Below are 12,336 nucleotides of genomic sequence, written 5' to 3'. Positions count from 1 at the left end.
TATTTATTTATATATTATTATATAGATATAAGTATTACTTTATAGGATAATTATTACTTTAATTTATATACATCATAAAAAACAATTGATTAAAATAAAAATTTATAATTTAATACAATTCTGGAACAAAAAGAATTAATGCGCAATATCACACGGTTTTTAATATTTAGTGCAATTTGTAATAATCACAGTTGCCACTTCTTTGAATTTCAGAAAATTTTAGCTTTTTAAATCTGTGATTTTCCTGCAAATGAAAAAAAGTCTAATCAACTAATAATTTTAAATTTTAACGATTATAATTTAAATTTTTAAATGCGCGCTTCAACTTTTCTTTGATTTCGAAAAGAAATTTCCGATAGAAGGACTAAATTTAATAATTTTTTTTAAGGGAAGAAAAGGCATTAATAATAATTTGCGTTTGAAGTTAACAATCTCGGGCAGGAGAACCATCGATCTCCGGCGAAACTACTCGGAAAGTGGCAACCGTATTTGTAATATTGTACATATACAAGTTATACTTTTTTTTACGACTGACTGCTGCTAACCGAAGATTGTTAATATAATCAAATGATTTTTTTACATTATAGGCTGTGATGAAAAGCTTTTTATTGCATTGATTTATATACAAACTGCACAAATTGAGGATAAGTTAAAGTTTTCATTCAGAAATACAATTTTGTTACATGCGCTTACCAAATACAATTTAACTTTCAGGATAAGAATTCTTCGAAAATTTTGAAACAATTCGTTTAGTATACTATTGTCTTTCTATTATTCTGATATTATGCGAAGCATCTGGCAGTTTGCATTTCGCGGAGATTTAGCACGTAGAGGTATCTAAAATTTACGGAATTTATCGCATCATTATCGATATTCCTTGTTCAAGATATCTAGCCGTAACTCAACCGCTGATATACAGCCGTCGACGCAGAAGCAAACGTCTGGCTGGGTTGATGATCGTTGCGGTATGGATTATGGCCGGTGCTATAACGAGCCCACCTTTACTGGGTTGTTTTCCACGTGCGACGAACCGTGACATCAAAAAGTGCTCCTACAATATGGATTCCTCCTATGTAATATTCTCGGCGATGGGCAGCTTCTTCCTGCCTATGTTGGTAATGCTGTACGTATACGGCAGAATTTCATGCGTTATAGCGAGCAGACACAGAAATCTGGAAAAGACCAATGAGGGAGAAAACATCCGATCACGTCGTAAAATTACGGTGAGAATTGTTTTAGTTTCTATTAGGCATACGATGGTACGAGGGCAAGTCAATAAGTTATTAGAAAAACAGTAAAACACATTTTTTTTATCGATTCATTTTTATTTCTCAACATAGTCTCCTTTCAGCTCGATACACTTGATCCAATGGTTCTCCAACTTTTTCAAGCCATCCGAATAATATGATTTGTCCAACCCTTCAAAATAAGCCTCTGGCAATGAGTTGCTCTCTGATGGTGAATCTCTTTCCTCCGAACCATTTCTTCATCAGCTGAACCATTAGCTGAAAGATGCTACTTGTCAAAAAGTAGAGATAGATAATGTAGTTTATTGGCTTACAGAAGAAGTAATGTGACATGACACTACGAGTGCCCTCTGACAGATTTTCTAAGAACTTATTTTGTATTATATATCTTGCCCTCGTATTGTATATCTTCAATATATAACTTGTGTTGTTTTTATCTGTTGTTTTTTTCATCATGTAATTTGTTTTTATTTGCTACTATTTTACTATGTAATTTAATAGAATCTAATGGCATAACTATATTGTGCTCGTTAAAATATAAACAAGATTTTTTACTTAAAAAGATTTATCTTAAAAATTTTCGGACATTAATATTATACAGAAGCTTAGTATAGTTAAGCTTATCTCTTAGATTCTTCTTTGTAATCTTATAACAATGTCATCTATTATATTTAAATGATTGAACTGTTATAGGAGAAAAACTTTGATTAATACGGTTATATACGTTTTTTATGCTAACAAATACCTATGCATTAATCTTCTTAACGTCACGCTTTGTTTATTCGACCGGTATTATACATAATATTGTAAACCAATTATAGGACATACAGGGAGATATTAATAACTTGTTGAAATATTCAATCAATATTATATAATTATATCTCATTAATAATAGATTATAAAATCTCTTAAAAATATGTAATATCAAATGTATATATAGACTAATAATAAAAAATTGAAGCCTATATTTTTTATTTCTTCAAAATATTCTCTTACAATAAAAAAGTCAAGTTTTTGTCAAGTAGACGGTATATGTCTTTCTGTTTTTATAATACTATTAAAAATGACGTTAAAAATTATAAACAATTTTCTTAATTACCGTTGTACTTTAGCTTTTCTAACTCTGTACGTACATTCTAGTACGTGCATTCTAGTACGTACAGAGTTAGAAAAGCTAAAGTACAACGGTAATTAAGAAAATTGTTTGTAACAACCTAATAGCAGTTAATGTATAATAAATATTATAACAATCTATTCTGAGTTCAAAGTTACTACTAATTAAAGAAAATAAAAACTTATTCTGCTTTTAACGTAAATTGTACTATAATTCCAATGGCTCAATCGATCAAAAGTAACGAAACCGTTCCCGTCGTTTCATTGAAAAGAAGATTACTGAAACCAACGGTTTTAGCTCTCATCAGAAATGGTAAAATGGCACAGGCATTAAGACTGTGATGGAAGATACGGATTCCTCATAATTCAAATTATTCGACTTTATAATAATCGATTATCAATCATGTGCACAATACATCTTTTATTAGCTTAGTCAGATTTGATTTAATTACATTTGCTGCATACAAAAATGTCATTTTAATGCAAAAAAAGAAATTATACGGAAAAAAATGTTTTTGATGTTTATTATAATGATATAATTTGATGAAAAAAATTATTTGTTAAAAATATGCAATGCGTATTATTTGTTCTGTTTATAATAAAAGTATAATTTTTTATAAGATTTAAGTACGTTAGTATTGATTTATAAGGATAACATTGTTACTATAACAGAATAAAAGTAGTTTAGCAAATAATTCTTTCGGTTACAAGCAAAACGACACAAGTAGACATCGAGCAATTTATTACGGTAGCAGAGTAAGAAATGTTTCGAAAGAATCAAAGAAAACAAATGTTTGCGGTTTGTAAAAGATCTTCTCACTAATACTTTTACCTTATCGTTCGGAATATTGAAAATCCTAAAAAGTTACAAAACTGCGTTAGAAATTAATTAAATTTAATTAGATAAGTTTTTATAACTTTATAAGCTTTTAAACTGTTACACTATTTGAGCTTGACAAGGCTTAAATCGATAAAGAAAACTTAAATTGATTTAACAAATTTGTCCTAATATATTACGATATCAAAATGTATAAAATATATGAAATAATTTTTCTACAGATTGATCGTGGTAGAAGTATCAAGGCACAATGCAGGGATTATACCGAGAGCGGTATGACATGTGACAGGCCATCAGAGGATACCGAACTAACAAATATGTGCAAAAAGTTAGGTACAATTCGTGGTAATCAACAAAGCTGCATTAACAGGGTCGCCAGGGAGACGAAAACTGCGGGCACCCTGGCGGTGGTTGTAGGTGGTTTCATCGCATGCTGGCTGCCATTTTTCATTCTGTATCTGGTAACACCCTTCGTGCCCGTGCAACCGCCGGATGTTCTCATGCCAGCCTTGACATGGCTAGGTAGTCACTTTTTCATACAATGTTCTCAAATATTTGATGTTTCCAAATATTTCTTTTAATATTTATGGATTGACGAATTTAGGTCAACTGTAACGAATATCCGGATTACGTTTGTTTCAATAATTTTATAAATAACTATTACATTTTAAATTAAGATTATTTTATGTAAGTTAAAGTTAAATTGAACGCACAACAATTTGTTGTAACAAAGAATAAAAGTAAACAAACTAATTAAACTTTGATGAATTTATTTATCTTATTTCTAACATTTGTAGCTTTGAATTTATTTTATTTTAGTATTTTTAGAATTATAATTACATAATGTATTATTATAAAATACTTTTACGAAGTTAAATTAAAAATAATTTGATGTGTTTAGGATGGATTAATTCAGCCATCAATCCGTTCATTTACGCTTTCTATTCGGCAGACTTCAGACTTGCCTTCTGGCGACTAACATGTAGGAAATGTTCGAAGAGTAGATTAAACTTGGATGGCACAAATCGGAAATTACCCGCTTCAGTTAACTGGAAGAAAGATACGTCGAGGACATGAAGTTCCCTACAGAGTTTCAAACTTATTTAATTAGGTGCTGTCCGGTATTAGAATGACTGTGATTGAATCAAGTTTATTCGTAATTGTGGTCTATTAATGATGAATGACGTGTACGAGAGCTAGACATATGTTCTTAGTACGAACTTGTAACCAATCGATAGAGTTCTTATGCAATTTTATAAATATTTCACTATGCATACACGCACAATACTTTCAGATACGCGTAGCTACTTTCGCTATTTACTTAAATAGTCATTCTCTATATCTATATGTGCAATGTACAAAATAATTGAATATTGTTATTCCATTAAATGCTATTAGTTTGGAAATATTAAGCTAAATTAAATTGAATTTTAAGATTTTTGTAAGCTTTTGTAATTTTTAGTAAATTTCATCAAACGATAAATATATTACTATAATGTATATGCGTTTTTTTAAATAATGCAATTCATTAAGACAGTATTAAAAGTATTTTAACGTTATGTGCAAGATTTATATACATATATATATATACACACATACATATATACAGGGTGTTCCAGAGTAACTGCAGGAGACGACACGTACATACTTCTCATGAAAAAATGAATCGAAAATGTTAATAGCAAAATCATCGTCCAAATGCCTCCTGACGACGCGAATTTCATGCCCTGTAGTTGGTTATTTTCAAATGCTTACCGTTTGAAGACTATTGATGCCTCAAGATTTTGCTATTAACATTTTCGATTCATTTTTTTATGAGGAATATATACGTGCCTGCTCCTGCGTTTACTCTAGAACACCCTGTATATAAAAATATGTAAGTAAACTTGTGAAGAAATAAACTTGAAGCATGTAGCAAATTCTTCTAATAAGCAGGGTTGGGTAAGTCAACTTTTCTTTGATTAAGTTATAAGAAAGGAAATTTTCAAATCGGCTAGTATGGAGTGCGCGGTAAGAAGAGCGCAGAATATATCTATGTATCTATAATTGTTTAACATAGAATTATAATTACAAGAATATTTGAACGTTTCGGCTATTGTTTTTAGTTATCTTCAGCAAAAAAAAAACAAAATAACATTTAATTAAATTAAGTTAAAGTTTACAGCTATGAAAATTTTAACTTACAATTAGTTAAGATGCAAGATACTTCATAATAAAATTAATTGAATTAAAAATTAAAATAATCATAAAATTAATTAGAAAATTTTTGTTTGCAATTAACGATTACGTAATATGAAAGATATAACATTAATAAATTAGTCATTATTCCCTTGTATTATGTATAAAGATTAATTTCAAAAGTCAAATTAAAAGTTAACAATTATTGATGAAATGTAACTAAATTAAAAATTAAGATTCTAAAATGTAATGAAGTTGAAACTAATTAATTTTTAACTTTTTAACTTTTAGCACTACCCAACTCTGCTAATAAGCATATAATAATTTGGAAATAAAAATAGTAAATTTATAAGAGAGAGAGAGAGAGAGAGAGAGTAGTCTTATAGTTAATAATTAATCTAGTAGAAAAAATATACGACTGACATATAATCTGTGATCAATATCAAAGTTTCATTGTTATCATTCATGACTCCTGTACGCATTTATTCGTGATATCTGTATATGATAAATAACAATTAAAAATATTTTTGCTTCTGTTGATATATGTGTACTGTCTTTTCTTATCTCTTTATGCAAATAAAGTGAATACAAAAATATATACGTCTTATATATCTTGTACTTTATGTCTTTAAGGAAAACTTGCTACATGCATTGAATGTTTCATTCTAATACATATATTGTTAATATATGTGATATATAATATAATAATTTATTTAAAACTATTTATAAACGGCGTAAGGTAATAGCGAAACATAATATATATTTAGTCATGCGAATTTATAAATTTAAATGTAGAAATTTATAAATAGATTTTAGAAAATCTCTAACTCTATATTTTAAAAAAATTAGGTAAGAAATTAACAATTTAAATTTAAAAAAAACTTATATATATACATAAGAAACGTACTAGTATTATATAGAATTAAATATTTATAGTTAATTGAGATGATAGATACTGCTGCATAAATTTCATATATTATATAACTTTATCAATTGTTGAAGACTGTATAGATATTGTATGTACGTAATAGATTTTGCTAGGAAATATTTAGAAAGCCGATACAATATCTAATTTTAATTTATTATTAACATATATCATTCATTTGTTGTAACAACGTTTTTCCGGTAGAGATTTAAACAATTAATATTTGGTAATGTATGTGTTCATTTTGAAATGTTAATTTTATTGTAATATAATTGATAAAAGGAATAAAAATATGTTTCTTCTTTTTTTTTGTTTATGTCTCTAAACTTTTTCTATAAGCAATTATAAAATGGTAAACTGCGATATGTTGTTATAGTAAATGAATGATATAAACAATATTTAAATACTAAATCTTATAAGACCATACTTGTGAGAAACACGACCAATGAGAAATTGCCTTTAACGGTCGAGCTGGATCTTAGGTGCTATTGTAATTCAGTGTGAATTTATATATTACGTATGTAAAACAATTTTTCGATCTTGAAACGACACTCTACGAAATTACCGCAATAATATCACGAGTTAAATTGTGTTAGCAATTGTTCGGCGCGCGATTTAGAAAGACTACATATCGTAATATGTAAATTCACACGAAATTATAATAGCATCTAAGATCCAACTCGACCGTTAAAGGCAATTTCTCATTGATTGAATGATATAATTTTAAACAATTAATGCACCATATATCAATTATTTCATTGCACAGAAACACATACATGTATACACAAACACATATAAACGAGAAATTATAAATACATAATAAATGCATACATGCATAAAATCTAATTTATATAAGTCTATATATATGTATCATTACTGAATATATATTACAAATTCTAGTCAATAAATGATTTTGCTTTATATAAACAGAACCATAACTATAAACAAATTGAAATTAATAAATTACGCCTCAATTATTTACTAAAATATAGGTATGTTTTTGTTCCTGCACTGTCTGAATTAGTGCACACGGTGCAATAAGTTAAAATGATACAAACGTATATTTGTATATAGACATATGTGAAAAGTATTAAATTATTTAAGATGTGTGTAGAAATATATAAATTAGAAATTTAAGTAAAAATATTATAATGATGTTAACCGTCAGAATAATTTCATACTTTTCACATATGTTTACGTTATAATCTAAATGTTCGAGGAATCGAATTATTTGTTTTACGACAAAATTGTTAAACGGAAGAAGATTACTTTTCTTTGATTGATTTGACTACCGTTACAAACAAACGTTCTGACAATCGTTTGCAAGTAACTCTTGTATCATTCAGAGAAAGGATTGATTTTCTATTATTCTGAAATTGACTCATTGTAACTTTTATCATCCGAAGATGGTCCAAACCATGGACCAAAACATGTAATGTTCTATACTCATTTCTTTACATTTTTTGTTAAAATAATATTTTATGTCTTGACTTATATATTTTTAAATAATTTCTAACCGACTCTTATATGTCCTTGCTTCTTACTATTATTTTTGATATTTTATTGTTATAACATACTTAAACTAAAATTTACTTTAAAAACGTTAATCATAACGTTTTTAAATATATTGACTTGACAACATATCTTCTCTCATATTCGAACGCATTGTCTTGAATGTAACACTGACGAAATTATTGGATATAACTTTATTAATGTTGCTGTGTTACATTGTACGAAGTCTTTGATTGTATCTCTACACTGTCAAAGTAAGCATCCTGTTGAATTTCAACGTTCGATTGTTGATAGCGAAACTTACAATATCAATAATCAGCAACATCACTAACATCTCACATGATGCAGTCAGAATTGGAGCAACAAGTAACGTTATTATTTTATAAGGTTTGCGTATTGTGATTTAAATTTTTATTTTAACATTGAAATGACCCAAGCGAGATTGAACGTCATTTTCTTCATCAATTTGTTTATCATTTTGTTTGCGTTATATATTTATTATATTCTTTGTTATTGATTTAAATGTATATTTTTTTGGCTCGTAGCTTTTATATCGTATCTAATTTTTAATTTATTGAGCCATAATATCTACATTATTTGAAATTTACTTTTTTTATATTGATATAACAAAATAAAAGAAAATCGGATATATGTATATATTTGCACTTATATTTCTTTATTAAAAATGCTTATAAATTGTAGATTTTAACATATTAATTTTGTTTCAGCTATTTTTAATTATTGTCACTATATTATAGATTCATTCTCATTTTCATGCTTATGTTTGTGTTCAGCTTTTATGAAACATGCAGAAAGAAGGAAAGCTTTTTCGCATTTTTCTGTAAGGTCTTTTGCTAAAATAGAAAAAAATTATTAAATAATGAAAAGTAAAGTACGCGTATATTATACTTTCTTTTATTGTTAAAATAGCTAGAATAATTAAATGCATTAAAACTTATTTAATAGTAATTATTGTAAACAATTTTACTATACATAATTATATATTTATTAAAATCTGGGTTACCTGGATTATATCTTATAGTATGTATGGTTGTGTATAAAACTTACATTCATTTATGCATTTGTCCAGACTTTCCAATCTTTTATTTCCTGGTTCAACATTTGTCTTTTTGATAAATTCATTATGCATATTTTCTGTCTTATATTCTGCATCTTCCATCTAATGTTTACAAGAAAAGTATATATAAAATATTAATAATTTAGATATAACATTAAATTATTTTTTAAAATGCATTAAACCACATACTATTTTTTAAATTATACTATATGTATAATGTGATAATATATATTATAAAATCATTAAATTAAGAATAAAATTTGTAATTAAAAAATCAACTTAAAAACAAATGGGAAGCTTTAGATAAAAGATGTTACGAGAAAAATTACATTTAAAATGTTTACAATATTTTTTAATATTTGAACAATTTTTTCAAAATTAAGACATTATTTTTAAGAAAATAAAAATACTCTTACCAGTCCTTCTTTTTGTAACAAACATTGCATGACACAACCATTCTTGTTTAATCTTTCTTGACTTTCGGATTTGTATTGGTCCTTTGTTATGTCTTGTACTGTTAACATGTCATCTAGAAATTTAATTTAAAAGAAAATGTAAATTTTGTATCCATATAAAGAATTACTACAAATTTCGATATTCTAAAAAAGATTACAAATATATGAATTTTTTTTCATATATTTGTGATAAAATAGTTTTCTTCTATAAGTAGGTATTTTCATTATCTTTTATTCGATCTTTTCAATGAATTATAATATAGTAATTATAATACATTGCAATTATGTATTAAAGTTCTAATATAGTTTTTAGAAAATATTTAAAATGGCTATATAATATTTATATGAAATAATTCTCTAAAATACGAAAATTATCAATAAAAACAAATTCTTCCCTTAATTTTTATTTCAAATAATCTTTAATTACTTTAAACAATTAAAGATTAATTATTTGAAATAATCTTTATTTTAAACAATTATTATATAACAAAATTTTATAATTTTTATTATTTAAATATTAAATCTTATAGGACCGTACGTGTGAGAAACCAATAAAAAATTGCCTTTAACGGTCGAGTTGAATCTTAGATACTATTATAATTTCATGTGAATTTATATATATTACGTATGTAGTCTTTTAAATCGCGCGCCGAACAATTACTAACACAATTTAACTCTTGATATTATTGCAGTAGTTTTGTAGAGTGGCGTTTCAATATCGAAAAATTGTTTTACATACGTAATATATAAATTCACACGGAATTATAAATATCATCTAATTGTAAGATCCAGCTCGACCGTTAAAGGCAATTTCTTCTATTGGTTTTATAATTTTTAGAATCAAGAGGCATTTTATAAAGTTAATATTTAAAAAAATGATTTCCAGTGCCATGATACCACATTCATCTTTATTAAGTATAAAAAGAATAAAAAATTTATTTTTTTTTCAAATACTGAAATATTTGATAAAATACCGCTGGCATTAATGTTACTTAATAAAAACAGAAAGATGCACGGTCCGATTTATGTTTCGTTTTATATATGTATGGTACGTGTATGATGTATATGCGCGCGCGTAGACTTACCCTCAGATACGTTAGTATCAGTTAGACATGTATTGTAATTTTCACTGACGGATCCTATCTTCTTCGAGTCAACGGCAAAAGACTAAAATATATGAAATTTTATTTTAATTAATTTTTTTCCTCACATTATTTTAATTAAGCTATTTCTATATATGCAATACACAAATGTATATATATCATTAGCACGTATATGTATATATCAAACCACACATGTAACTTAAATGAAGATACAATATTACATGAATATCAAGAATTCTATATGTATTATTACTTGTAACGATAAATACCACATACTGTTAGGGCTCTATATTAGCAACTTCAAACATATTATTTCTATATTAAAAATATGTCAATATTATTGAAAACGTTTTTATTATATAATTTTACAATGTATATATAAAATTTATACAAAATAAGTACAATAATGATAAAAATTTACTCTATGAATAGTGAAAAATGCATGAAAAGAATGCATCATGTATATAACATTCAATTTCGAACTGTTCGTGAGCAATCTGCAGGATTGTGTTCGAGAAGACATTATTAAAATCATATTTATGATATGTGACTCTATTTATATTGTATAAACGTAAAACAAGGAAAGAAAAAATGCTAACGTTTCCTCGATTGCATTACTGACGATTGGAAATTAGAAAAATTTAATGTATTTGTAGTATGTATTTTATCATTCGTATAACGTTCATAAAATGACTGAAAGGTTACAGTTATATTCATGTTGTGTATTTGGAGTTACTCGAGTGTATTTTGTGTGTTATATTACATTTTTAAATATAAATATGTATGATTATATAACATAACAAAGAAATATGTTTTTAGCTTTCTGTAGCCTTAGTCTGTAATTCTTAATGGAAATTTTGCTACCGTTATAACGTCATTGCGCAGCTTTTTTATCATAATACAATAATTGTATTATTACAATAAATTTGCGTTAAGAGTTAGCCCTGTTGGAATATTCTTTTCTTTTAGAGTCTTTATAATTATGAAATATACGTTATAATTGTTTTTCTTTATGTGTTCTCTTTGTTTTATTACAGTTATGTCTTAGTTTACTACAACGTGTTAATTATATAACTATATATTAACAATAATACTGCAGTTATCATTTATTTAAAATTAAGTTGTAAGAGAACTGTTATATTTTTGTAGAAAAATTTTTAATCTTTTATTAATATTTAATTTTTATTACAAAAAGATACTTACAATGAACACAAAAGTGCAAATAAAAAGTAGTAGTTTCTCCATATTACTGATGTAGTCAGTCTACACTATTTCTAAATGTCGTATTACAACGTTTGAAGCTCACTAACATCGTATTTATATCATCTATAATAAAAATGCTGATTGAAGTTGCGGAATCACAGGTCATATAAACACGAAGTATAAATGTAATGACATTTATCACTAACACAAATTTTTTTGCGTTATTATAAACATAAATTGCTAAGATGTGGCTTACACATGCAGTTGTTTCATACATTTGAAATTATCTCATAAAAATGTTTATATTCTTATTGCTTTATAATTATTCTTTTAATGTATATTTACGTTACTTAATCAGACGTTTATCTTTACATATGTTCTAGAATATCTCCTGTTTTTCGCTGATTAGTTGCAAATGAAGAATAACCTTGGGATAAGCTTACGTAAAGCAGAAATTTTTGAATAGATTAATTGCCACACACAAAGAAACATTATATATTTCTATTTGGAATTTTCAACTAAATAATTATGACATTTTAAAAATTAGAAAGGTACGTGTTGTATTTGAATTGCATTCTTTCGCTGTTTATATAATATATTATGTATACACATATACTAATATATGTATGCACGCATTGCTGCATTGATATAGTGAGTTGGCGATTATCTGATTACAGACTCTCT

The 12,336-nt window shown here is 26.4% G+C and overlaps 2 protein-coding genes across 2 annotated transcripts in view; one reads left to right on the top strand and one right to left on the bottom strand.

The window, feature by feature from the left end:
• The window catches only part of LOC108777026 (5-hydroxytryptamine receptor), a 6,126-nt gene extending 1,557 nt beyond the window's left edge, over positions 1–4,569 (top strand). The window contains exons 4-6 of the mRNA XM_018543810.1: positions 887–1,223; positions 3,420–3,720; positions 4,100–4,569. Of these exons, the coding sequence (XP_018399312.1) occupies positions 887–1,223; positions 3,420–3,720; positions 4,100–4,275 (814 nt within the window). The 3' untranslated portion in view covers positions 4,276–4,569. The remainder of the gene's footprint in view (positions 1–886; positions 1,224–3,419; positions 3,721–4,099) is intronic.
• A 3,973-nt stretch (positions 4,570–8,542) lies between these two features.
• LOC108777030 (pheromone-binding protein Gp-9-like) lies at positions 8,543–11,741 on the bottom strand. Its single transcript, XM_018543814.1, has 5 exons — positions 11,653–11,741; positions 10,432–10,513; positions 9,308–9,420; positions 8,882–8,993; positions 8,543–8,667 (listed from the first exon to the last, which is right to left on the bottom strand). The coding sequence occupies exons 1-5, from the start codon at positions 11,692–11,694 to the stop codon at positions 8,561–8,563; spliced, it is 456 nt and encodes a 151-aa protein (XP_018399316.1). The 5' UTR covers positions 11,695–11,741; the 3' UTR covers positions 8,543–8,560.
• Positions 11,742–12,336: the final 595 nt, after the last annotated feature.

Source organism: Cyphomyrmex costatus, unplaced genomic scaffold, assembly GCF_001594065.2.
Source record: "Cyphomyrmex costatus isolate MS0001 unplaced genomic scaffold, Ccosl1.0 scaffold4, whole genome shotgun sequence".
Taxonomy (NCBI): Eukaryota; Metazoa; Arthropoda; class Insecta; order Hymenoptera; family Formicidae; genus Cyphomyrmex; species Cyphomyrmex costatus.
Note: the sequence above shows the minus strand (reverse complement) of the source record. Positions and strands in the feature narration are given on the sequence as shown.